Source organism: Cebidichthys violaceus, unplaced genomic scaffold (assembly GCF_023349555.1).
Source record: "Cebidichthys violaceus isolate CVI_PGR_0920_01 unplaced genomic scaffold, fCebVio1.0.p SCAF_28, whole genome shotgun sequence".
NCBI classification, from domain to species: domain Eukaryota; kingdom Metazoa; phylum Chordata; class Actinopteri; order Perciformes; family Stichaeidae; genus Cebidichthys; species Cebidichthys violaceus.
The window spans coordinates 1,992,103-2,018,592 of NW_027176461.1; the positions used below are offsets into that span (position 1 = coordinate 1,992,103).

Genomic DNA, 26,490 nt, shown 5'->3' on the forward strand with positions numbered 1-26,490 from the left:
ACTGATAGGAATAATTGCTGGAACTGCAAAAATAAGACCCAAATTGTAGGAAAAAAATGAAATAACCCTTAAACAAAAACTGTGGTTATAAAATGTATTATTTCTGTCTGCTGTGAGCCACCGTAGGAGGTGATTCGTAGGAGCCTCATACCATTGTTTCAGCAATGCATCAGTTTGTGGTCAAAAGAGAAAGAGTGCGCAGACAAATGGCAGTTTTGAGCCCTGTTGTTACCCGTTTTATGTGATGGTATATTATGATTTAGTCTCGGTCAGAAAATTGCACGACAAAACTCATTTGTGTCCTCACGACAACAGCCGATGGAAACACGGTGATGTAGTGACGACTTTTGCTCTCTTTCGCTTAACCAGACAATAAGACAACATTGTTAATTTAAGAAGCATATTTGTACCATCTCATGACTGACTGCAGTCCGTGCCACATCTCTCTTTAACTCCTGCAGAACAGAGTTTTATGAAATTGGATGGTTTTCGGTTCGGCTCGGCTCAGATTCACATGTCAGAGTTGACAGAAATTGAGCTCAATGCCAAAGCTTTGGTTTGGATTTCCTGATTGCTCCAATTTCATTGAAAGTAATTGATTTTATGGAAAATGTGCAGTAAAGAATGCTGTCCTTGTCATTAAGTGCTCATTTGCAAATAAAAAATGCAAATATATAATAAATAAGCTTAATAACGCTCAGATTATGCTGGGAACACACTGCCTCAGAAATAATGTACAGTAGTTGTTCTGCCCTCTGCCATCATTCCTCTCAGACTTTGCATCATGCCTCTCTGCTCTCTCGCCTCCCACTCAACTGCTGAGGTGGAATTTGCGTTTTCGAGTCTCTCTGCTTGCCAGATGCACGGAGCCGCAGCACAGCGGTCTGCAGAGCATCCAGACAGCAGCTCACGGCCGCTCCGCCTCTCTGAACTGAAGGAAGCAGAATCCTGATCCTCTTCTCTTCAGTCTGCCAGACTTCCGGTGTCAATTCTGATTCCCCTCTCGCTTCTTTTTCTGGTTGACGGTTCATTTTTATTTTAGGATGTTACACATATCTATATCAGCTGACACCACTGTCAGAAATGCGAGCATCATCACATCTTTTTTTTCCAACACCTGCACTTTTCTAGCTTGTTTTGGAAGTTTTTGTTTTTGTTTATGTACCAAGTTGAGGCATCATAAATCAAGTTATTCTGTTTCTGACTCAGTCACGTTGCAGTAGGTGTCAAAGTTACAACAACAGGCAAACTTAAGATTTACTTATTGTCATGGCAACACTGACAAACTCCAGATGACGAGTGGTATGTAGGTTGGACGCGTTGGATTACAAATGTGTATTCTGTGCTGCTTTTTTCTTGATTAGAATTCTTCATATTTGTGCAGGTCTAAAGAGGCGGATTTTTGTTTTAGTGTGACTTCCAGGACTGTGTCTAAAAATACCACCTGTCTATAAACCAGCAAAGGAGGGATCAACTAAAATGAGGTGGTTCAGCGCAGATAATAAGCTACAATAGCTTCCTCCATTGTAGAAACTTTCTGCTCTCCATTCCCTTAAAAGTCAGCACTCTCAAGGCGGCTTGCTATTGGTCAAGAGCGCAAATTTGTGTTGAATTAATTGTATTTCTGCAAGTACATCCACAGATAGCAGTGATTTTTATGGAAATATGTTGATTTTTTTGCTGCATCAGTTTTGCTGTTTTGAATGCTGGCATGACTACAATGCTTCAGATCAGTCTGGAAAGTCTTGGCAGGAATAAATGCCAAAATGTCTTCCATTCTGTATCGTTTACCATTGACATCGCCCTTGAGCAAGGCATGCACAGCCCCCCCCCCCCCCCTCCCTCCAGGAGGGCCATTTTATATCATGGCGCGCTCTCAGTGAACTCCTCTGGTTGAACGCGATGCCCACGATCCATCACACATCAGGAAATCATCTGGGAGTCTGAGAGGGAGGAAGGTGCCGTAGCTGTTAGCAGCTCTGTTTTCCTGGCACCACTAAATTCTTTCCACCAGCACTTTTTCTGGCCCCCACGAGCCCGAGTGAGACGAAGGCAGCCGAAATAGACTTAACAGCCGAGAAACGGCTTCCCAACGGTTTCCCTCCTCAACTCATTCAGACAAGTTTTCAATCGTGCTCGAGCTGTGGGTGGCGTTAGGATTTAATCTTGTGGATTTGATTCTTTGATTCTTCTGCTTTATCGGAGGAGACGCTGGAAAGATGTAGACGTTTTTCTTTCAATATATCTGCCTGTTTGTGGGGTTTCGCCGGGACATGAGAGGCCCTCCGGTACCCTGAGCTGGAGAAACTGGCCGCGGTGTTGAAAACCGCCTTCCTGTGTCGGACGCTCTGCCAGCAGTATCTGCCTTTCCTCTCGGCCTTAGACTTGTCGGCCTGCCCGTGTGTTCGGATATGGCAGGGACTCGCACTCATGAGCTGGCTTGTTTCAGTGAAAGGATTGTACTAATATGGACCTGGCAGAGAAGCAGGAAATATTTTCCTAGCTGAGGTTGATTAATGGAGTGGGGAGGGGATGGGGGGGGGGGGGCAGGAGCTGAGTGAGAGGTGGGAGAAAGGAACAGGAGAGCGTTTTAACAGAAGAAAACTGTATGTGATCCTTTTATGTGTCAGGAAGCTGTTTTCATTATCACAATGTATTCAGATTAGGTAGTTCAGTTTACTTTACTTCTTTTTAATCTGTGTCTTTGTGCTGACAGTCGATGGCTGATTTCACGTTTAGTTAACTTCCTAGCTTTATCTTGTGTTTTCAAACGTGTCACATTACATGTCATGGTGGTAAATCTGTTGAGATCAAGTTAAAATTTCATCTCTATCAGAACCACAGCACTGGAAAAAAAACAAGCCGCTTTCCATTTAAAACAGAAAATCTAGAATATATGATACACAATAACATAAATATTGAATACAGTGTATAAAAGATGTCAGACATATAAGCTTATTGTATTATCTAATGCACTATTAGTACTTCTGGTCTGTGCAAAGCTGACAAAATCAACCTAGCAGGATCCCTAAATATCACTAATGAACATTTCATAACTTGTTTGTTCAATTTGTACAAAAACAAAGTGTTTGTATGCCAGTTTTTAAGCTAAGCTAACAGATTGCTGGCTCTAACTTCATATTCAGCACACAGACATGGGTGGTGATGGGTGTCTCATTGAACTCTGTAAGAAAATGAACAAGTGTATCTCCCAAAAATGTTGAACTATTCCTTTAACTATATAGATAATTGAATAATGCCAAACAACCACAAGTTTCAGCTTCTCAAATGTTAAGACTTGTAGCCTTCCTGTGTTTTATATTATATTAAATATTTGGGTATTAGACTTTTGGACTAGTTGTCTCTTCAGGTAGTTTGTTTGCTGAGCTTTGCGTTTGGTAGTCGCGATGGGAGAAATGCTGCCATAATGACGCTGACTGGCAACTTTCCCTAACATTGATGCGGAGCAGATTCCTCTGCCTCTTGACCCCCGTTGTTTTTACAGCCCGCCTCGGCTCTGGGAGGCTGAGACGAGTGAGGGAGGAGGCAGAGCAGAGCAGAGGGGCTCTCAAAATTTACGACCCTCCGGCTCCTCCCGCAGACAGACGGACAGTCAGTCAGTCGTGCTTTCACTTTGCTCCGTTACGAGACGTGTTGTACTGAAGCCGAAACAGACGGTGTTTAAGTCACAGCTATGAGAATGATTCTCACTGGCACGTTGTTGATGAGCAGGAACTGGTCTCCGGGACTCTAGAGCAGACATTTTAACAGCTTACAGAGATTCACAGTACATACGGCTCTGACACAAATTGTACGCGGAGAACACGATCACATAGTGTTCAGAGGGATCGTACGGCACACACTACACACAGTAAAGTACTGTATTTATACAACAAAGAGTCTGTAAGCTGCTCTGATGCTTTCGGAACACTTGCACACTATTGAACAGCTGTTCGTGATGTGCATCACATCCTGGCGTTTGATTTGCTGTTTTAAAACTGGGTTCCATTCTTTTATAGTTAATCCAAGACAATAGGTAGATGTTTTGTGGCAGTCCCCTTAAGAGCAGTTACGAACCCCGCCATGTTGCACCCACCTTTGAACAATTATACAGACAGAAATCTATTGAAAAAGAGGCAGAGAGATGGATTTGTCCACCAACAGCAGCAAAGCAGCTTTGAAACAACTTGGAAAAACGCTCTTAATAGGGGAGTCCTTTTATATCGCTAATACCAACCCCGATCCAATACTCACTGAAACTACAAACGCACTGATTGTACAGTCTTAAGTAAAGACGGGATCAGATTTAGATGGCCTTAGCTATCGCCGATACTGGAATTTAAAATAAGCCTTGGCTGGCCCCGATACGATCTTAAGGATCATCATCTCTCGGTGTTGATGTTGATTTTGTTGTGTCAAATACGTTTATACCATTTTTCTTAGATCTGAAGTTTGTCAAAAGTCATTCCTGGAAGTTGAGGAAATTCCAAAATGATACAGAAGTAGATAATCTGGCTGATATAATAAACAGCTTGAATATAAAAATCTTCACACGTGATCGTTACTTACACTTTATCTGATGATACTGTAAGAGTATATGATGACGAAGCTTCACTACATGTTTGCGATGATGCTACACATCCTGCCGCCTCCTTTGGCTATAAATACGTTGGCCCTGCACACAGGGAAAACCAACGGCAGCAGCTTAATTGGAGCGATGGCAACCGGTGACAACACAACTCTCAGGGGGCGTTTTTCTCTGGTAGCTCCTTCATCCGTTCATCACAACAATTATGTTGTGCTGAGTTACAAAGACAAACAAGAGTCACGTGTGAAGGACTTGCCCTGTCGTCACTGTCCGTCCCAAGCTAGTCATTAGCTAATGCTAAAAATATATTGTCGAGTCGGTATTCCCGACTTCTGGCTTAAGTGTGTCCCAGTGCAGCAAGAAGACCAAACCTAACAATTACTAACAATCCTGTGGGACCTTATTTCTCATGCAACTAGGCATTGCCTCAAAATGTAACACCTACCATGATTAACAATAAGAGTTTTTAAAGTAATGTTATGATCTTAAATTAAAAAATAAATTAAATATGAGACATTTTAGGGATTTGCAGGAGCCCTGTTAAAAGAGACAAGAGGAGTAGGCTGTAGTACAGTGTGCTCCATGAGTTGGTTGAAAACGCATATTTTTTTGGTTTTGTTTCCAGACAGAAGACTTGTTTTAAAACGACTACCCTGTAAAAAGATATTAAATAGGGACTTCATGGTTACATGCATGATGATATGCTAAAAGACTGAGGCTAAAGATACATGTGCCAGACATTCTCTCCAGTCAATTATCCACCCAGAAATAAAAACATTTTATTTATCATCTGTTTGATTATGAAATACTGTTGGATCAGACAATTAAGTTGATCCAACACTATGTTTGGCTGCTTTAGAGTAAGTCGTTTGGTTGTATTTTTACATGGCATGTTTTCACCTTTTAACCTTATGAAACAAAAGGCTTTTAGAGGAGGACTAACCAATGTGTTTGGCATATTTAACTCTACTTAGGGTATCTTTGCTGGCATGAAAGTTGACCCAAATCGGATAAAAGAAACCAAAACTCTCAAAGCATCTGGCTTCTAAAGTGTAGACCTTTTCTTTTTTTTAATATTCCTCACACTTTGTTGTGCAAAATGTATAGGTTTCTAGATTTAGTGAGATTAGACTGCTCATGCATTAATCTGCCGCTGCAACCAGTGGACCGGTAACTCAGCGTTGTGACCTGCCAAGAGCCCCAGAACACCTGAAGGGCCTGTGAGTGTTGACCAAAACACAGCCAGTGGGTCATGTGACAGTGCAGGTGGCTGCCAGCCCGCACTGTGAGCTGCTGCTGCCAAACTCCACAGTGACCCAGAGAGTCAGAGGAACTTGCAGGAGGGCCGGCTAATTCTTGTCAGGAGGAGGCCTGTCGCCCAGCCCCAGAGCAGCCAAACTTACCCTCCTTCCAGCACATTTAACAAGCTAACATTCCTTCTGTGAACTTTTAGTCGTTTTCACAACTGTGCTCTTTATGGGTTGACTCAAAGCCTTTTGACTTTTTCAGCTGTCTGGTCCTGTTAAGGCTTCACTAAGCAGGAGTTTTAAGTAAAAATGTGCTCATTTTATCTACTTAAAACACTTGTCTCATTCCCATTTGTACATTGTCCCTCAAACTATTGTATTACAGCATCTCTTACTATCCTTTGGCTGTGTGTGTTTTACTGATTATGTGTTAACAGGATATCAGTATATTAAAGGTCAGTTACCCCTTGTTGCCATTTTCAAAACTCCCTAACAGCACTTTGAGTTCCCCTTCTGTCATTCCTTGCAGGTGTTTGTGTTAAGTTAAGTGGTGGGAAAGTGAACCATAAAAGGGAAGGGAAAGAAAAGGGGCTGACACTTGTCAAAAAATGACATCCTGGATAACAAAAAAAAAACCTTCAACATTGTGAGAACGTGAACCTGCAGAGCCAGCAAACATCCTTAACGTAACACTTTGATTAAATTATAGAGTATCCACGTTGGCTGCTGACACCACAGCCCTGCCTCAACAGTTTAAAATTGTTGGCAAGCCTCTAGTCTATTGATTAGAATTAATTGAAATATCTTAGTGCTTGTTGGAGCTTGACTTAAATCATGACTGAACTCGGAGGAATACAGTATCTTATAGTCTGGGGGCGTGTGTCTGCTCGTTGCACATAAATCTTCGGAGCTGGTCTTTTTCTGTCAGTTTTGCCCTTGGAGATAAAACACCATATAATTCTCCCTCCACATCTTTCACAGTATCATTTGGCTTTTTCATTGGTTGAAACTCCAGCCGCATGCCAGCAAACTCGCACACATCTGAAAAACCGGCTCTCGAGTTTATTGATAGCCGTGTAAACCTCACGCCGCTCCATTCTCAGAGTGATCTCATCGCGGAAGTTCCACGAGTGCTCCAAACCAACTCACCAGTGACTTTTAAGTGGCTTTTGTTCCCTCGTACGTTGAAGGCAGGCCAGCGAAGGACAGTGCAGGCTTTCATAAATGCCTGGCTCGGCTCCTGCAGGTCCTCCTTCAGCTCTCTGGTGGAAACATGGTGGTTGCCGTTTCGGGCCCTGGGTGTAATTAACCCAGGGAACTCATAAAGAAGTGTTCACAGCGGGGTGCATGGCGGGCCCACTCCTCATTTCCAGCTCCTGTTGGGTGGCTGAGATCCTGCTCCAGATGTTTTCCATTAGCGTGTTTGCATGCCAGCGATGCCAGAGAGTCCAAGGCCTGCTACACCTACTGTATACAGTACACAATGCTCCAGTGTGCTGCGGCTCCAAGGAGAGAGTGCAGTATGTAAGCTTGTTAGCATCACAGGGAAAGGTTCTCATGAAGGGGTGGTAGTGTGTGGATAAACCAACAGGAAACTAATTTATTAGTCAGCAGGTCTGGTTCAGCAACAAAAAAAACACACATGGAGCTTACAGACACATTACACACAGACTTATTAGCAGCATTACTCAATGGATGGCCAATTGTTGGTTGGCCGGTCCAACACTTTGGTCCAGACAGAAATATCTCAGAATCTTTTGGATGGATTATTATGAAATTTTCTACAGACATTCATGGTTCTCAGAGGATAGACCCTACTGACGTTGAGGATAGACCCTACTCACTCTTCATCTAGCGCCATCAAGAGGTTGACATTTGTAGTTTTGATTGAAATATCTCAGGTTGCATTGCAATTCAATTTGGTTCAGACATTCATGTTTCCCTCACAATGAGTTTCAATAACTTTAATCTCTTCAAGATTTTGTGAGCATGTTGCTAGTCCAGCATTAGCATTTAGCTTACAGCCTTTAGCCTCATAGAGCCAGTTGGAGCGTTCTTTGAAACAAGTGGGTTTAATGCATTGGACTGGTGCCATTGTCAACAGATTGTAAAATGGTGCGAATTTAATAACTGTATGAACAAACATAAAGAGACTCCGGAGGCATCACAATCGGAGTTGCTTACACAGCAAACATCTGGGTGGCTCGTGTGGACTCATGGACTGCTGGCTGCTGCAGAAACGTCCAGTATATGATTATGTGTGTATAAGTGCTGTGACTGATCATTTTGTTGTTGCTCTCTTCCATCTCTACAGACGTTTACAGCTTGGTGTAACTCTCACCTGAGGAAAGCAGGAACACAGATCGAGAACATCGAGGAGGACTTCCGGGATGGACTGAAACTCATGCTGCTGCTCGAGGTCATCTCAGGTAAACAGCGTTTTACTTAACAGGATTACACTGACTGCAGACAGTTTGGACCGACCGTACTGTCACATGTTGAGTTTGGATATAAGGATCAGACTAAAAGTAAGAGTTTGACATTTTTTGGGAAACGTGCTTTCTTGCTAAAAGTAAAAAGGAAGATTGATACGACTCTCTAATGTCTGTTTTATTAAAGTTACAGTAAAAACATCTTTATAAATGTGTGCAATCTTTACAGTCAAGAGTGATTTTATATGACAGGCGGAGTTAGATAGTTGCCCCAAATCACAATTGATTAGAGAAATTAATATACAGGCGTCAGATTTAAAGATGAGTGCTCACATCTTTTACAACCCACAGTTAGCTTAGCTTAGCACAAAGACTGGAAACAGGGGGAAACCCTGAGCATGGCTCTCTCCAAAGGTAAAAAAGATATGCCTTCCAGCACCTTTAAAACTCACTCACTAACATGTTATATCTAATCCACAAATAAGACAAATTTTAAGAGTGACATCAGTCTTCTCAGCTTACTCTCGGCAAGGAAGCGAATAAGAGTATTACCCAAAATGTCAAACAATTGATTTAAAACGATAAGTAAAGTCACAAAATGTTGAAACACTTTTACTAGTTGTGAGGAAATCTGTGCTCCAGAAAAACTTTCAACCCTATTTGTTTGGCCCTGGCACAATTTCTCTTCAATTCTATGTTTTCTTCATTCCAGGACAAATAATAATTTATTTTAAATGAGAAACCAAACATTTCCATCTTTCTCGATCTGTCGTGTTTTCCCGTCTAGGCGAACGCTTGGCCAAACCAGAGAGAGGCAAGATGAGAGTCCACAAGATCTCCAACGTTAACAAAGCACTCGACTTCATCACCGGCAAAGGAGTGAAGCTGGTGTCGATCGGAGCCGAGGGTGAGTGACGCCACATCTCTGTCTTATAATGATGTTTAAGCCAGAGGAGGAAGGTCAGGTATTTCTCACAAAGTCCCCTGACCTTCTCTAAATCTGTTTACATCTCAGATTGTCACCTATTGGTTTTAATTAGACCATCAGCCAAATCAATAGCTACTATTCTGCCTGTTATGGCTAATGTAGTCTCTCTCTCTCTCTCTCTCTCTCTCTCTCTCTCTCTCTCTCTCTCTCTCTCTCTCTCTCTCTCTCTCTCTCTCTCTCTCATTACCATGGCAGTGCCGCTGGCTGCTGTGCAGTTTAATGAGATCCTTATTCCAGAGTGTTCCGGTGGAGGTTGTGCTTCGCAGTGCATTTTCTGAGTAGATCTCAGGATCAGCAATCCCCTCAGGGGCTGAGGCTGCTCATTGTTTGGCCCAAATAACTTGGGGATGTCCGTCCTCCTCCCATCGGAGAGTAAACAACTCTTTAGCAGAGTAAACGCTCACTCTCTCACCATCTATCTCCCTTTTTCACAACCACACACACCCCTCTGGCGTTCTCTGGAATTGACGGAGTTTGCACACGTGTGTTGTGAGCATAAACTACAAAATGTGTCCACTAAAAAAAAACAATATTTGAAGGCTCTTAGAAGTCAGTCAATATACATATTTTTCTACTTACTTGTATTATGCCGTTCAGATATTGTAGGTTTTGAGATATTCCTCTCACCTCACTAAAATGAAGGAGAACGTACATTTTATTTTGTTGCTCAAAGTGCTGAAATATGATATATTTGAAAAATTCAACAGGAACTTGTCTGTCCAGAAACAGTATCCCGGTTGCTCTGGATCATACATAAACCTTACTGTCAACGATTCCTGCTGGAACTGCTTTTTACTGAAAGAATAGTCTTCAACTGTTGATAAATATAGGTTCCTGCCTATGAACGCCTGTTGTATTGAGATGGCAACAGAGATTTCATAAAACCCAAACTTTCTGCATGGCCAGAAATTACACCCACTAGGTGTAATTGAGAAAAATATGTTAGATTGACATTTTTGGTGAACTGACCCTTTAAGGAATATGATCCCTTGTAAAATAGTCAAATCCATGTTAAACACACCTAATCAGGTTAACCTCTGACTTTTGTAACCCCAATGTTCAACCCTTTCTCCTCTCTCCATCAGAAGCTTTTTCTGTGTCTTTCACAAAAATCAGCTGACAAGTGCTTAATCCTGCTACATCCTCATGAAACGTGGATCGATAAAATAATGATTTCACATATTTTACCTCACGGTTCTCGCCCTGCCTGCTCTATGCAGTTTGTGTTTGAACGGCCACACGGCACAAATATCTATCGATCAAGTCAATGTTGTCTATTATTGAAGTTACTATGAGGAAGTGTTAACTGGTTATAAAACAGTCTCAATATAATACTGATGCATCTATAAGATGTATGTAAGTAAAAGAGCCCATCAGCGAGAAGATCCGGCTGTGCTGCCGCCTTCGACCTGCAGTCAGAAGCTCCAGCAAGAGGAGGAGAGCTCAGCGCCCGGCAGCAGTAGCGTCTCCTCCGACCAGGAGCAGGGCTTTGCCTCATTGCTCCGCCGGTCCCTTCTGGAAGCCGACACCACACTTCTGGCGGCCCAGGCCGCATTGCTGGGCCCGCTGTAGGGAAGAGAGACAGGGGAGAACCAGAACCAGGACTGACTGGAGTAGACTGTCGGACCCTGCTGCAGTAAAATGAGAGGTTTTCTAAAGTGACTTTGGTGCTTGGAAACACTACTACTTTGTTCCAACACAAAATGAAAGTTCCTTGTAGTAGTTTTAAACTATTAAAAAGCTAACTTAAAGCAGTATTATTTACTTCGCCTATGATCATTTGATCATCAAACACATCATTTTGCCCATTTTAGACATTTCATTGAGGCAAAGTTCTTAGAAGATAAAATAAGATAATCCTTTTATTAGTCTTGTTTTAAGAAAACAAAATGATTTTGGCTCCAAAAACTTCTCGATAAGATGGGGGTTTGTTTTGCAGTGCACAGAGGCTGGTATAAAAGCTCCTAAACCAGACCGGCATTCCAGACAGATTAGCCTCCTGGTGGAGCGGCCCTGCAGCCCAGCTCGCTGCTCGCTGTGGTGTCAGGATGGGGCTAGTTGAAGGGTCAGATCCGTCTGACTCATCGGGGGGGGGGGGGGGGGGGGGTTTGTTGTGGGTGAAGGATGAAGGAGCGGGGTTGGGGGTTGCGTTCAAAGGGAATTAACAGGATTTGTGTTCCTCCCCCATGTTGATCAGTCATGTTCATTAGGACTAATCTCAACATTTATCAGCGTGTGTCAGCTCGAACAACACAGCCCGACTTTTTCTGCCTCCCTAATTCGATCCGAGCCGTCTTTCACACCGCGTTACATGTGCATACATCGGACTGACACCTCGCAGTCCGAGTTTGTCCGTCACAGTCGGGCGGCGGTGGAGCTCGTGCCCTGCTCCTTATTGGATTACAGGGAGAAACAAATGATTATTGAAGGAGGTCACACAGGGTAACCTGTTGGGAGGGATTTTCATTATCGACAAAAAAGGGCTGGACGGAGGCACTTCATTCACAGCCACCAACTGATTGACAGCCCCCCCAAGTCCAGGATGTAATTATTGAACTTAATTGTTACAAGTTTCCTTCATCAGAGCTTCAGTGTTTCAGCTTTAAGAAGTACTGTGAGCTAATCTGAGCCTGTATGGAAAATAATATAATAATTAATTGCAGGATATTGTGTTGAGTTTCCTGACCTCAAAGGCCTGGGAAAGGTGTTCAAAAAAACACAGCATACTGTTATAAAATACATAGTAGTAAAAGATGGCTGACAGTCATTTGCTTTCCAAAGGTTGTTCCGTGGCCATTTTTGTGCATCAGGGTGTTATTTCTTTCTGCTGCACTCTTTATTGACAGTGTAAAAGTAAAAATATAGTAATTCAAAGTTTCTTTACTGCTGTACATGTGGTAAATCTCTGTGGATAAAAGTTAAGCGAGCACTGGTTTTTGAGACCTCAAGGTGAAACCTTTGCTAAATTTTCTTATAAAGACATCTGAGTTACAAATATCTTTTGTTTCAACAGCATTTAAATGAATATTTGAGTGTGATGCCGATCATTTCGAGTCATCGTAGTAGAGTTATTAAGTGCTATTAAAACTAATTAGACACCGAACAAGAGTTCACAGCTTCTAGACATGTCGAGAAAGATGTCAAAAATATAGATTATGAGTGGATGCTAAATATGTAAATCTTGAAATATAATTGTTATTGCTTTGCCCTTCTTTCAGAGATCGTAGATGGCAACGCTAAGATGACCCTGGGAATGATCTGGACCATAATCCTCCGCTTCGCCATTCAAGACATTTCTGTGGAAGGTGTGTGTGTGTGTGTGTGTGTGTGTGTGTGTGTGTGTGTGTGTGTGTGTGTGTGTGTGTGTGTGTGTGTGTGTGTGTGTGTGTGTGTGTGTGTGTGTGTGTGGGAACATTTCCACACACTTCTTGTTCATTCACTTTATTGAAAAGAGCTGCTCGCTGTCTTAATTTGCAATTGAAAACACTTCATTGACACAGTGTCTCAGCGTAAAGACCTTTGTCACGCATCTCACTGAGCTTTAAAAAAAACCAAAATTGCACAATACCACTTATAGGCTGGACGAGCTAATGCATGTTAATTATAATATGAATGAGTCAGAGACTGCTCTTTCCCTATTGGAGGCAGACACATGAATGTTATGGTCCTCTCCTTGGTTAACATATATAATGCACTTAAATTGTAATCCAATTTAAATGTCAGAAGTGGTCAGCATTGATTTTGTTCAGCTTTAGATTCCAGGGCAGCGTGGTTTAAAGTATTTAATTTAACTGTTTTGGGACAACACAATAAACCAGACACCTCTCGGTATCCACTGGAAATAAGAGAGCACGAAACACCCGAGCAATCGCACATGATTCCCATTCACCTCACCTCCACTTAATCCACCGCTAAACAGGGATTAGTCGAGAGTTGGTCAAAGTAAAAGCCTGAGAGTTTCTTGAACTTCACAATGATCCCTTCTCCCCGACCGCAGAGACATCTGCCAAAGAGGGCCTCCTGTTGTGGTGCCAGAGGAAGACTGCGCCCTACAAGAATGTCAACATCCAAAACTTTCACATCAGGTGAGGAACACACCATAAGAAACATAAAAAAGGTGTTTTACTCAAATGCCGAGATGTAGTTACAGGAAATAAAATGACGCAGAGTCTCAGTGTCAAGCAGGGAAAATTAGGCCGAAATAATGGGAAAGAGCAGTGGTGCTAACATCTCACCTAAAGACAGGTTTAATTGGTTTAAATCTGGTTCTTCACTTTGGTTCATTTTTTTTTTATTTGGCTCTTAAAAGATTAACACTGCCAAATTGTATCCGAGCCAAGGTTTGTAAACAAAAGTAGACGGTCCACAAGAGTTTTTGGTTACTTGTCGTCCCTCAAGTTTAGAGATTTTGCTGAAATCCAGTTATACTGTAACTTAAGCTGAGCAGAGTTAGGACGTTGCCCACGCAATCTCTGCAGCAGTGGTCTCTCCCAGTGTTCATGAAGAAGACACGAGGAAAGAGTTGAATAAGAGCAGACTGTGGTTCGTCCTCAGGTCATTGTTGTTCTAGGTTCAGGACACTCAAACTTTTAAACTAAAAGTTCATGTGTAAAGTTTGCAAAAGGTCAGAGGTCAGAAACAATGCCGTTAAAATACACTGACATAGTGTGTAACAAAAAATAGAAAGTCAGTCAGAAAATCTGCTTGTTAAGCAGTAGCGAGTAATAACACTAGTAATAACCAGGCGGCAACCACCGGGTCTGAAAAGTGAAGCCAATGCTAAACTGCCTTAAACTTTCATTCTCTCTAATGGCCGTCAGGGGGCGACTCCTCTGGTGTGAAAAGAAGTCTGGTTGTATAGAAGTCAATGAGAAAATGACTCTACTTCTTACTTGATTTATTACCTCAGTAAACATTGTAAACATGAGTTTATGGTCTCAATCTCTAGTTTCAAGTCTTCTTCAATACAGCATGATGTTCATTTAATAAATTATGGTCCATTTAGAGTAAAATAGAGCATAAAGCAGGGTATGTTTTAGGGCGGGGCTACCTTGTGATTGACAGGTCGCTACCACAGCGCTGTCAGGTCTTGGAGTTGTCCCTGTTTTCTTTCACAGCGTGTTTTCAGTTCATGAAAGTTAATTGTAATCTAAAAACGTCTTATTTAGCGATCTGTACTTGGCTCCACCCTCTGTGTCACTTCTGGTTGCATAAAAACAAGATGGCGATGACGAAAATGCCAAACCCAAGGATTCAAAACTATAGTCCACCAACCGATGGGTGACGTCACAGTGACCACGTCCACTTCTTATATAGTGGACTCAGATGAGTATTTTAGCAATCTGATCAACTCCGAGCTTCTCTCTTCTGTATGTTGACGGTTGGACAATATGAGGACAGAATTTGGGACGTCCTGGTAGCCATAACAACACCTTTGTTTGTCGTACCCCTCTCTCTCTCCCCTTGGTTTCTGTCTTATCTCGACACTGGCTATCAAACTAAAGAAAGACTTCTTTAAAAAACTAAAACTAGGTGGGCCATAAAAACCTTTTGTATGTTGCACTTTTTAAAACTTGAGAAATCATCAGTCAGACACATTAAAATCTGTGTAAATTCAATGCAAAACTATAAAAAAAGAGAAGTATTTTAGCTTCTGGTATTGGTTGTATTCCAGAACCTGCATTTTCTAGCATCTTGCTGCAGTTATTTGGTGTCACCTGAGTTTAAATAGTTTGTTTTCCTCCAGCCAAAGAGAACAGACTTAAAAAGAAAGCCTGCAGAGCTTGAATAAGAAAGTGCTTCAAGACCGCTATTCTGCACTGGGGCACTAAGAGCGCTCTCTCAACACTGCAGTAATATGTAGGCTTGGAGTATGAATACTGCAACTATATCTTAAGGACACTGCTTTGAAAATTCAATAACATTTTTATAAGAAATATATTTTAATTAAGCACACCAGGATCACATAAAAATATCAGAAGTGGTTATCGCCTCAGACGGTGCTGATACTGAACAGATGAGACCAGAAACCAGAGAGACTTAACAGAGAACAGACCAGCAGACATGTTCTCATAAACCAGACCGACAGAGAGGGAGAGGATGTGGCAGTAATCAACCAATGTGTTTGAAATTATTTCAAACTGCATAAAGAGTTAGCATCCTCTCCTAGCATCCTGGTTTCATCCGTCTGTTCCTGCCATGAGTGGGTTCGTTTAGGCCTCAGTCCACGTCACAGGTTGCCTTTGCGCGTGTTCAATTATTGAAAAAAAGACCACTGTGATCCTCAGATGTGGATGAAAGCTGAGGCGAAGAGAAAGGTGGAGGGGAGGTCATTCCAGGAGAAGGTAAAGGGAGAGGCCTGATGATCCCGGTGAAGGAAGGGGGGGGGGGGGGGTCGTCAGAACAGGGGCCTTTGATGTGGTTTCTCTGCGAGAGACGATAGCTGTACATGAGATGAGAGGCAGACGAGGAAGAGTACTGCTGCTTCGGGTACACGACGAGTCACCTTGTAAAAAACACTCTTGTACGTTACAGGCACTTAGTATGGCAGGTAATACATTAAATTATCCCATCTCGCTAATTTGTTACCTTGCAAGCAGAGAGCAGCAGTAAATCATCCAGAACTCTTCCAGCACCGCACCATCCCATCATACTGCATTTATACAGCCTGGCAACTTTCACTGAACCTCAGAGGGCCAAAACTAAAACTGTCTTCCAGCTAAGTGAACACATGATCATTGATTACAGGACAAAGATGTGATTCAACTATACCAATTTAGCAACTTTACACTTTTAAGTACTTTATTTATTGTATCAGTGCATCTTTTTAACCTGCATGTCTGCAGATGGAAATCTTAAAGCTGTTTTTATATTAACAATAGATTAAATCACTGTGTGTGACGTGAAAGTTGTCGCTTATAGTGACGAACCCACAGAGGATTATAACCCGACTCAAAATCTTTTAGCTCTTTTGGTTTGATGGTGCAAAACGTCAGTGTTTGGGTTCAGTCTCACCGCTCACAAAGGTGCTTTTGTATGATTCCTTGTGGAGAAACTCAGTTTGTCGATTAAATCAACTAATCGATTCAATGACAAAATCATATGAGTGTCGCTTCTAGGAATTTCTTTAGTCGAGGACAGCCTGAGCACAAATGCTTTAAAACCCACTGAACCCTACCTGCTAGCACCAAACAGACAGATTTAGGCAGATATTTCCCTCAGGAGTTGGTAGAGACCGAAACAGAGCTTAAACAAGAGTGAAACATAGCGCTAAAGGAATGCTAATGCTGCTCTGTGAGGCAGATGTTTGCTTTGTCATATCAACTTTATAAGCTTTGGTTATCAGTGTTAAAAGCACTTTTGGCAAAATATAGCTAATGATAGCGGATGAAAGCATTCATGTCTAACATTTACCAGGTAAAAACATTATAAATAAATAAATAAACTTGAAAGGCTTGATGAAAATGCTGCAGCATTCTGTAAAACGTCATCTTTAAGTCAAAGTGAGACCACTTGCCAAGAAAATTATTCCGGAAAAGTCAAGTAAACCAGAACCAAAGTGCCATGTCTGTTCAGTGTACAAAAGTAACCGAGCCGTGATTTATTTTCTCTGAACTTGTTCCAGAACCTGGCCCTCTGATGCTAAATATAATGACTGCTATTAACAATTTTGTCCTTGAAAGTCATTTGACGGGTCCCCGCTTTTTGTTTTCTTCAGAGAGGCACATGACATCGGATACACACTTTGTCTTATCTAACATTAGAATGAAATCTTATTTAATCTAAAGCGTATAGTATGTCTTATAACGCTATTTTTTCTTAAAATACAATAAATAAATCTATAGAGTGAGGAAGATAACGTCATGTAGGATCTCAAACTTCAGAAGCTGTGGTCCAGCTTTAATTGGAGACTTGGACCATGTGGTACATTTAGATTATGTATCCTCCCTGTTTAGGCTGAGGTGGTCGGGTTTCTGCTGCATTACAGTAACGGACCGCGTTGCTGGGAGGATGAGGGTGTGTTACATGAAACTAATTAGGGAGTACGATGGAGGGCAGTGGTCTCCATCAAAGATTAAAGTCAAGTTTCTTCAGCTTGTTATGTTTCACCTCGTTTTCACCCTCATCTCAACTACTTGTCTCTGTTTCAGCTGGAAAGATGGTTTGGGTTTCTGTGCACTCATTCATCGACACCGTCCGGAGCTCATTGACTATGGAAAACTGCGCAAGGTGAGCGAGTGTTGTCTGACGTTAATGTGACAAGAGAAGTCACTGAGAACATGAACCTCAAACATTAATGCAAGTTCACCAGATTTCAAATGTTTCTATGCAAAATTACAGAGTGAAATTCAATTCTCATGATCAAAGCGCATGAAGCATTAGTTGTATGTTCTTGTGTCTTTTTGTCAACCAGATTGGTTATTCTCTGACTATGAAGTCTGTGCCACTAAATAATGTACAGCATCTGAGAGCAAAATAGACAAACATCACACTAGAAATCATCAACACATTAGTTTAAAAGTTCTTTCCTTTTGAGAACATTTTATTTGTGATCTTTTTTTATGCAACAAAATATAATAATCAGTGCTTAAATGAACAAAATCAAAACATTTATTTTGTTAATGGTGAACTATGAATAGGACTCCAGAAAGAAAAATACTTTATCATGTAGGTTTTCAAATTGTTGATGCACAAGTGCTCTTTTATAAGCTTCTATTGAGAGCTACTACAAAATAATGTTGTCAGTTCATTGATTGATTGTTTGGTCTATAAAATATCTAAAAAGCCCAATCTGAAGTCCTCACGTTGCTTATTTTTGTCCGACCAACAGTCCAAAACTCACAGATATTCATTTTACTATCACATTAAACAAAGAAAAGCAGCTAATCCTCACATTTTTGCTTAAAAAATTTGTGACTTGAAAAAAAATGACTTGAATTATAAATTGATTGTTAAAATAGTTGCAAGTAAATTTCCTCAGGATCTATTAATCGCTCAATCGTTAATTGTTTCAGTTATACTCAATTTATTGTTGTATAAGTAGCAAAGAATAACATAGTTTTACTATTAATGTTATGTATATCAAAAAGTTTATTTCGTCGGTTTAAATCGTGAGAATTGGGATTTTATTTTCTTTGCTACCTTTAACAAAAAGTAGAAAAAACAGTACTTACTTAAACAACTATCCCCTTTCTAAATGATAATGATATCTTTAGAAATATCTGAAAAAAACAATTTATCATTGATGTTTTTACATTGTAGCTGCACATACCATGTCAGTTTTAAAGTAGTAATTGTAAAGTGTAAAGCTCTTGATGGTCTGCTGTGTCTGTTTTTGTCAGGACGACCCCATGACCAACCTGAACACAGCCTTCGACGTGGCAGAGAAGTACCTGGACATCCCTAAGATGTTGGACGCAGAAGGTGAGCAGACGGGGGAGGAAAATAGTGAAATGAAGATGAGGAGGACCGACTTTTTCCTGTGTTCAAAGACCAAAATATTCTCTCTCAGAAGTCTGAAAGTGACCTGTTTTTATAACTTCCCGAAGACCTACAATCCGACAGCGATTAACCGGGTCTGCAGAGGTGTGAAAAACTCCAACTGTTTTCTTCACATTCCTTTACAAGGATACTGCTGAATCGCAGCCAGTTGCCTCTGTGCTGTCAGCATTGAGGGTTAAAGCACTTTTAGAAAAGAGACAAGAGGAGAACCAAAAAGGACCAAAATCTGGGTGAAGTTCTGAACACCGAGATGGACTCGTCCTTTTCCATCTCTTGTTTTTTGCAGCTGGCTTATTGATCTCTCGGGACTAATGTCTCTGAGAGAATTTATTTTGGCCTTAACACTCACACATGCAGCTGTGCACACAGAAGGAGACATGGATCCTCTTTTCTATTGAACGTAAAATATGCTCTACGCTCTACAAATACATTAAAGCCGTTAGACATCGTCGTGAATCTTCAGGTATGGTTTCTATTTACTTATTGCTGCACCTGTAGATGTAAGAAATCTGTGTGTGTGTGTTGCTGTTTTTAAGACAGAAGTTTAAATCAAATCCTCCCTGTTCAGCACATCTGGACAGTGACACCACATGTTTTTCTTTCCACTCTGGATGTTGTTCATGTGAAGAGCTGAACCCCAGCTCTACTTCCTGTTTCTTCATCGTTCTGTGCTCTTGTTTAACGACCTCACCTCCACCCTCCGTCCCCTCCCTGACCTCCTCTCTTCCCCGCAGACATCGTGGGCACTGCCCGTCCGGACGAGAAGGCCATCATGACCTACGTGTCTAGCTTCTACCACGCCTTCTCAGGCGCCCAGAAGGTATCCTGGATGCAGCGTCTCCTTCCTCTTCCTCTTCCTCCCTCCTCTCTACGTCCGCGTGTTTCTCCTAACAGTGCCCTTCTCTCTCTGCAGTGCACAACGCCCCTCCCCACTGCAGGGGTCACTCTCCTTCACTTTCCGCATGGTTCACGCCACCAAATGCATGATGGGAAGACAACTCTGTTCTCAGAGGCAATGAGCATCTCCAGTCTACCTCGTTGGTTGACTAATTAGGGTTTGGTTCCGCTTAACAGAAGCCGAGCGGGGGTGGGAGGCGCGCGAAGTTGGTCTGATAAATGATGATGATTGCCTGGGATAAAAGCCGCGGTTGCTGACGGAGAGAAACAAATTAGCCTGAAGTGTTGCATGGTGGGGGGGAGACGTAACCATTTAGAAGCATGGTTATGTTCAGGCTTCAGAGTGACGGCTTAAATGGAGGGTGGAGGAATGAATGAAATTTAAACTGGCACTTCAAAAGCGAGCGGCAAGCTGTCTTTTAATTTTAATGGATACGCGCTGTCTGTTTTCTCGTTTCTCTGCGAGATGGAATTGTCGTATCAGACTTTTCCCTGTTGGATAATGAATGATTGTCCGTTAGTTTGAGAGCTACCTTGAGGCACAACAGGGTCTCTGGGATTGTGCTGCGCCTCCTCTCAGACAGTCGGGGAGGAGCAGAGCATCAAAATGCTCAAGTTACATAAGAGTCAGGTTCATTTGAGAGGCCCAGCAGCAGAGAGAGTGCTTCAACACAGCTGTGTTTAAGCAACTCGGGATAGGAAGAAAAAAAAAATGTCTGTGTTTATAACTGGAGAGCGTGGAGAGGCGGAGTCTGCCTCACTGAGAGCAGTGAGACCACAGCTGGACTCTGAGAGGTGACATGGCTGCTTCTTTAAATAAAACTTGAGGAAGAAAGATAAAGTTCAAAAGTTGAGAAAGTTCCTCCCTCCAAGCAAAGTTAACGGCACAAACTTTAACTTTGCTCTCTGTTTGACTGCCTTTGTCCTCCATATTTTACAGTTATTGGCAGATGTTTGATACAATATCTCTGGCTGTATTTCTGAATGATCTGCTCGAGGCAGTGTGTTAATTTATTTAAACTGCATATTGAGCTGAGCCAGAGCTTCACAGCAACTTTATTTTCACTTTGTACGCTCACTTCCCTCATCAACTTCAGTCACATTTATCCTAACATTTTCAGGGAGAAGTGAGATTTCCCTAAAAACAAACCAACCTGAAGACAACCTTCTAGGTGGACTTGAGATGACTTAAGCCTCGACTGTTGCCTCCTCTAGTGATTGCGCCCCCTGCTGGCCCTTCTTGTCTCAGCACTCTTTTACTCTTGTGCATTTTTCTCTCTTCTCTGTCCTCTCTCCCCTTCCTCCCTCTGTTCCCTGGGCAGATATCATTAGCACCTTGAGGCCAGATGAGAAAGCCGTCATGACTTATGTGTCGTGTTACTACCACGCGTTCTCAGGCAAGCAGAAGGTGAGAAATGAAATGGAAAAGGAATTCTCCAAACAATAACTGGATACCTGCCAAAGTGCCTGGCAGAGAATGAACAGTCATTTTTGCCAACGTTCTTTTGTTGGCACCTTACATGTGACTCTAAAACACTGAATGACACCAAAAACGACAATATGAGCTTTTGCAATACCTTTTTTGGACTAACATTTATCAGGTGCACACAAACACGCCTCCAAATGAATGATAATGCTGGATATGCAAATAAGCGACTGTGTTTCTGGTCAATTAAAACATTAAGCAGCCCAAGAAACGCACATGTTCACATAGGTGACATATTATATTGTGCGCCTTGAGTTGCTATGACTTCATACATTTTTGTTTATAGTGGGCGGGAAATCAAACCCTCAGTTATTCAGCACCTCCTTATCTGCCCTCTCTCAGCAGCGTATTGATCTTTGATAACCTTCCTGCTCTGCCAGCATGAAGTTCTTACGCTCTCAGTGGAATACATTATTCCAAAGACGAGCCAAATCCGCTAGAGATCTCCGCGGAGAATAATAGAGACTTATCACACACACAGGATATCCGCTAAGCCTCCTGTACTTAAAATCTTTATTAGGATCCACTTCTTAATGGAGCTGTTGAACCTCCCGAGGAGCAGGAGTCCAGAAACCACTGCAGGCTGGCCCACACTTTTACAGCGCTGGCATGGATTTCGCATAGAAACAGCAACTCCTCTTCCGTCTAATGCCTCAGAATTTACCCATAAACACCTTCACTCTTACGTTTCATTGTTGGCCAGACTTGGACATGAAAATCCTAACTTTGCCTTCACAAAGGAAGGGTCAGTGTTCGCCTCAGATTGTGCCTCTTATGTATTATCTGAACAGTTCATTTGGGTCATTAAGATGAATCTCTGATGATCTGGTTACAGTTCACAACATCTATATAAAAAAAGACAATATTATTTTTCCAAAACATCCCTAAAAATATATATATAATGGAAGATAACATGAATATAGTTAAATGCAGGGTTTTAGATTCCAGTGAGGTCACTGCTGTCATCTCTTTGGTGATATTTCTGGGAATATGGGGCAGTTTATAGTCTACAATTACAAACATTCCGCATGTTGGGTGTTTTTTAAAGCTGATTATAGTAATTTAATACTAAATTGCTTGATTTTTTTTTTTTTTTAAGGGAAACTAATGCTAATGAATTAAATTAAATTAAGAGATTCAGTGTTTTCCAACACAGTGCGTGTATGTTTACAGAAAATATTATTGAAAAGGCTATCATCAATATTGCCATGTTTTATTTCATCTGTGCTTCGTAATCTCTATAAGAAGTAACTTCACTGTAACTTAATTAAGTGTTTTAGTTGCATTACATTAAAAGTAACCTTAAAGCTGCTCTCAAATAGGATTTGTTTGCCCATGTTGTCTTTACAGTTTGTTTAAGCTTCCCCCAAGTGGCAAACAAATCTGTTTATTGCAGGTTTTTGTGCATAAATAAAATGTAAGATAAATTACTTTTTAACTTTGTATCTGTGACGCACAGATCAAGTCAGGAGATGTGTCACTTCTGTCGTCCGTCTTTGTTTGGATTATAGAGTCAAAACTTGGGAAAGGAGTAAAGAATCTCTTTTTAATGTGCAGTAATTTGAAAATAGATGAAAATACCTGCTCTGTTACTAAACATATTGATAATACATGAGAGAATCAGACTAGAGCTACTGTCGGTCCACTTTGTCTTCATCGATCAACTGTGATCGTTATTGTTCCCCCTTAATCAATCCTTCCACTGTCCTCTCTCCTCCACCTCTGATGTCAGGACAAAGTTATTTCTTGAAAGAGGTCGTGGCTGTCAGTAAACAGAACCAGCGTGCAAACATTTGCTCACAGAAGCACGACCTGCACATCCTGGCTCTCCTTTTAAGGCAGCTCGCCCGCTGCTCCTGTTGGAGGCCCCCGCAGCATTTCTCCCACCGAGCCAAGTTTCCCCCCGTGATCTTTTGACAAAGCAGACTGGAAGCAGTCCTCTGTGGGGAAAGCCAGTCTCTGAGTTACGAGAATTGGGGGGGTGGGGGGGGATTCAAGCCCGCCTTGTGTGTACGCTCTAAAAGGACACCTCCGAGAGGTTATACCACCTTTTTAGTCAATTAATCTCCTTGTCAAGCTTTCTTATTTTAGAGGGAAATCGATAATGGTGCAGTCTGGGTTGATTCATGACGATTGCTCATGGATTTATTTTGATTTTAACTTTAAAATACTGCAGGAAAGTTTTACATCGAGCTGAATATGCAACTTTTCCCCGAGCTCAAATCCGCTGCATATCCTCCAGACTTTGTGCATGTTGTGCTTAAATTTCTCTCTCTATTTTTTTTCCTCTGCTGCTGTTCTCAATGAACTTTCCTGACCACATCTACTTGTCTTGAACCCAACGGGTTAACCGACTACATGTTGTCATGGAAACTCTGCTTCACTCATGCATTGCCAGGCCAGTGATGAAGACTGACAGGCCAATGTTAAGGAGGTGTTGTGTCATGGATGAGTCCGTACTTATCCCCACGGGGAACTGTTCTTATTCTCAGAGGAGCCTCGCTCTCCTGCTGTATTCCCCCGACTCTCTGCATGTAGGCTGAGAGGCTGAAGTAACGCACTGCACTCTATAAAAAGAGACAAAGGTGCCCCTTCACCTGACAACAGGTACAATGTGATACAATCAGTCCTTGTCATCAGATTATTAATCTTAACACATTTCGGTGACATTCACACAATCCCAGACAGTTTTACAGAAATAACATCAGAGAGTTTTTACTTGCTCGTAGCGTTGTTGCTGATCCATTGCTTAATTTCCAAAATGACTCCTGGGGGAAATCTCTTGTGCTTGTGTAGGCAGTGCAGATGGATGGATGGATGCAGTTATAATGGCGGAAATGAATGTAAATGTAAAAATAATGCCCTGCATTAAATGTTCTACTTTAGTGAAAGTACAGAAGCAAAATGTACATAAAGTACCAAAAATAAAAGTCCTGTTACTGATATATAATTTTATATGACATTATTAGATTGTTTATTCTGATGGATAAATGGGTAAATAGCATTTTACTGTTGTAGCAGGTCAAAAGAGCTACTGCTTTATATACAGCTGGTTCTCAAGCTGGCGGTCGAATCCCCTCACAGGGTCACAAGAAAAATCAAACGAGTTGTGAGATGATTGATCCGGTAGGAAAGACGTTTTACCACACACATTTGTGCAGTTCTTTGGAAATGTAAGCTTTAGCGTTTTACTTCTTTGAGCTATACAATGTAAATTAAATAGAAGTATCTAAGAAGTTTAGAGGTAAAAACAACTGATAGACTTCTGAAACCTGACAATCAGCCCAAACTAGACAGTAATATATTTTCATTTTTGCCGTCACAAGCCAAAAAGCTTGTGAGGCTGTCGTGGCAATTTTGTAATCCCACTCTGCCAACAAGGAACGCGACAAAAGTCTCTTCCAGTATTGTCACATTATTAATGCTCAGAACATGTTCGGGTTAGTTTTTAATATGTACGCCGATGAGAAGCCGTTCTCTCCCTTTATACTGTGGCTTGGTCCTCCCCCTCTGATCAAGGTTGCTTCTTTAAATTTGTATCTTTCATGCCTTTTGTTCTTAAGGGCTCATAAGTCAAAGGTCAGGATCTTCTGGTGACATCCAGGTGGGCAACAAGCCCTTAGTTTAAGCAACCAGGCCAAGATTCATTCAGTCAGAGGTTTCACAGTACAGGATTCAGCAAGTTTAAACACAAGGGAAGTTAATTACATGATCGTAATCTCACCTACAAGCCACTGGTTTAATCTTTAGCAATGTGCTATATGTTATTAGATCATCATGTGTTTTAAATTTAAAATATCTGAACATATAAAACTAAAAACTACAATATTTTTACGTGTATAAAGTACACATGCAGAACCTCAAAATAGTATTTAAGTACGGCGTTTTATATTCCACCACTATAAATCTATCACTTTATCTTCATAGCCCAGAACAAAAAGTGCCTTCACTCAGCTGTGCGTCTCACACCGTTTCCCTCATCTTCCAGGCAGAGACGGCGGCCAACAGGATCTGCAAGGTGCTGGCTGTCAACCAAGAGAATGAGCAGCTGATGGAAGACTATGAGAAGCTGGCCAGTGATGTGAGCACCCCCCCCTGATTGTACCTATAATTGTCCTGCACCTCCTCTGCCCTTCTTTCTCCCCGTTCTCCTTTTTAAGCCGCTCCCTCACCTCCCAGCCCTCGGGGGGGAGAGTGCTCCGTGCAGGTGCAGGGTCAGGACCGGAAACAGGGTCGATGGAGATAGAAAGGCAGCCAGGGAAACACCGTTTGTTTGAGGCTTAAGCATAAAAGACAATCCTGCAACGAAGACTGTGTTTTTGCCTGTTTTAGCTCACTTATAACTGTAAAATGTCCCTTTCAAGACAAAACTAGGGCACAATTCTTCAATAACCAAGTTTAACGGATCTATGTTGAGACTGTCTGTCTGTGTTATGTTTATCCAAAATAATTTATATTAGCCGATATATCTTTAGCGGATTTTTAAAATCACCTCAAAGCCTCAAATTGGTCAGGCTTTATTATTCTGACGGTAGTTTTGTGATGAAAAATGGTCAGCGGCATTAAAAATAACACATTTTAAATGGGTTAAAACGTGCAAAAACACAAGTATGGTCCTTTGATAAAATGTTCTTAGGGTTACATTTGGTTGCGAGAAATGAACAGCAAACCAATTAGCTAACCAATTATCTCAATCTCTATTCTTTTTCCCCTCGTTTTACACATTGATTACATCCACTACACATCATATATTTCCCCTTTTCCTGTTTTCTGCACGGTTCTCCTTTGCATCTGCATCTTCTTTCCCTTGAATGGTACTTGTTTCTCCCCCCACCCTCTCTCTCTTATTCTCACCCTTCAACACACACACACACACACACACACACACACACACACACACACACACACACACACACACACCACCCACACCACCCACACCACCATCAACACCCCAGCTGTTGGAGTGGATCCGTCGCACCATCCCCTGGCTGGAGAACCGCATGCCCGAGAACACCATGCAGGCCATGCAGCAGAAGCTGGAGGACTTCAGAGATTACCGCCGCCTCCACAAGCCGCCCAAAGTGCAGGAGAAGTGCCAGCTGGAGATCAACTTCAACACCCTGCAGACCAAGCTGAGGCTCAGCAACAGGCCCGCCTTCATGCCCTCGGAGGGGAAGATGGTCTCGGTAGGTCACAGAAAACAAACACAGAACAGGACTGTGATGGGCTTCAGTGGCTAAAGAGTTACCTCTGCTTATATGAATCATGGAGGCACATGAAGCCAGGGAACATTTGATCCCATTATTAAACCCATGTCTCACTTGGTTGCTTGTTTGCTTTAAAATGCCCAT

General features: G+C 41.8%; 1 protein-coding gene across 7 annotated transcripts in view; it reads left to right on the plus strand.

Annotated features, from left to right (window-relative positions):
• actn1 (actinin, alpha 1) overlaps positions 1–26,490 on the plus strand; it is a 52,899-nt gene that overhangs the window by 16,209 nt on the left and 10,200 nt on the right. For 5 of the 7 annotated variants that reach the window (XM_068721822.1, XM_068721824.1, XM_068721817.1 and 2 more), the window contains exons 2-10: positions 8,150–8,264; positions 9,055–9,174; positions 12,474–12,560; positions 13,253–13,340; positions 17,406–17,484; positions 18,597–18,678; positions 19,491–19,576; positions 25,128–25,220; positions 26,095–26,325. In XM_068721822.1, coding sequence (XP_068577923.1) covers positions 8,150–8,264; positions 9,055–9,174; positions 12,474–12,560; positions 13,253–13,340; positions 17,406–17,484; positions 18,597–18,678; positions 19,491–19,576; positions 25,128–25,220; positions 26,095–26,325 — 981 coding nt within the window. Of the gene's footprint in view, positions 1–8,149; positions 8,265–9,054; positions 9,175–12,473; positions 12,561–13,252; positions 13,341–17,405; positions 17,485–18,596; positions 18,679–19,490; positions 19,577–20,975; positions 21,062–25,127; positions 25,221–26,094; positions 26,326–26,490 lie in introns of all 7 variants that reach the window. The other 2 variants (XM_068721818.1, XM_068721821.1) reach the window with 1 other exon arrangement.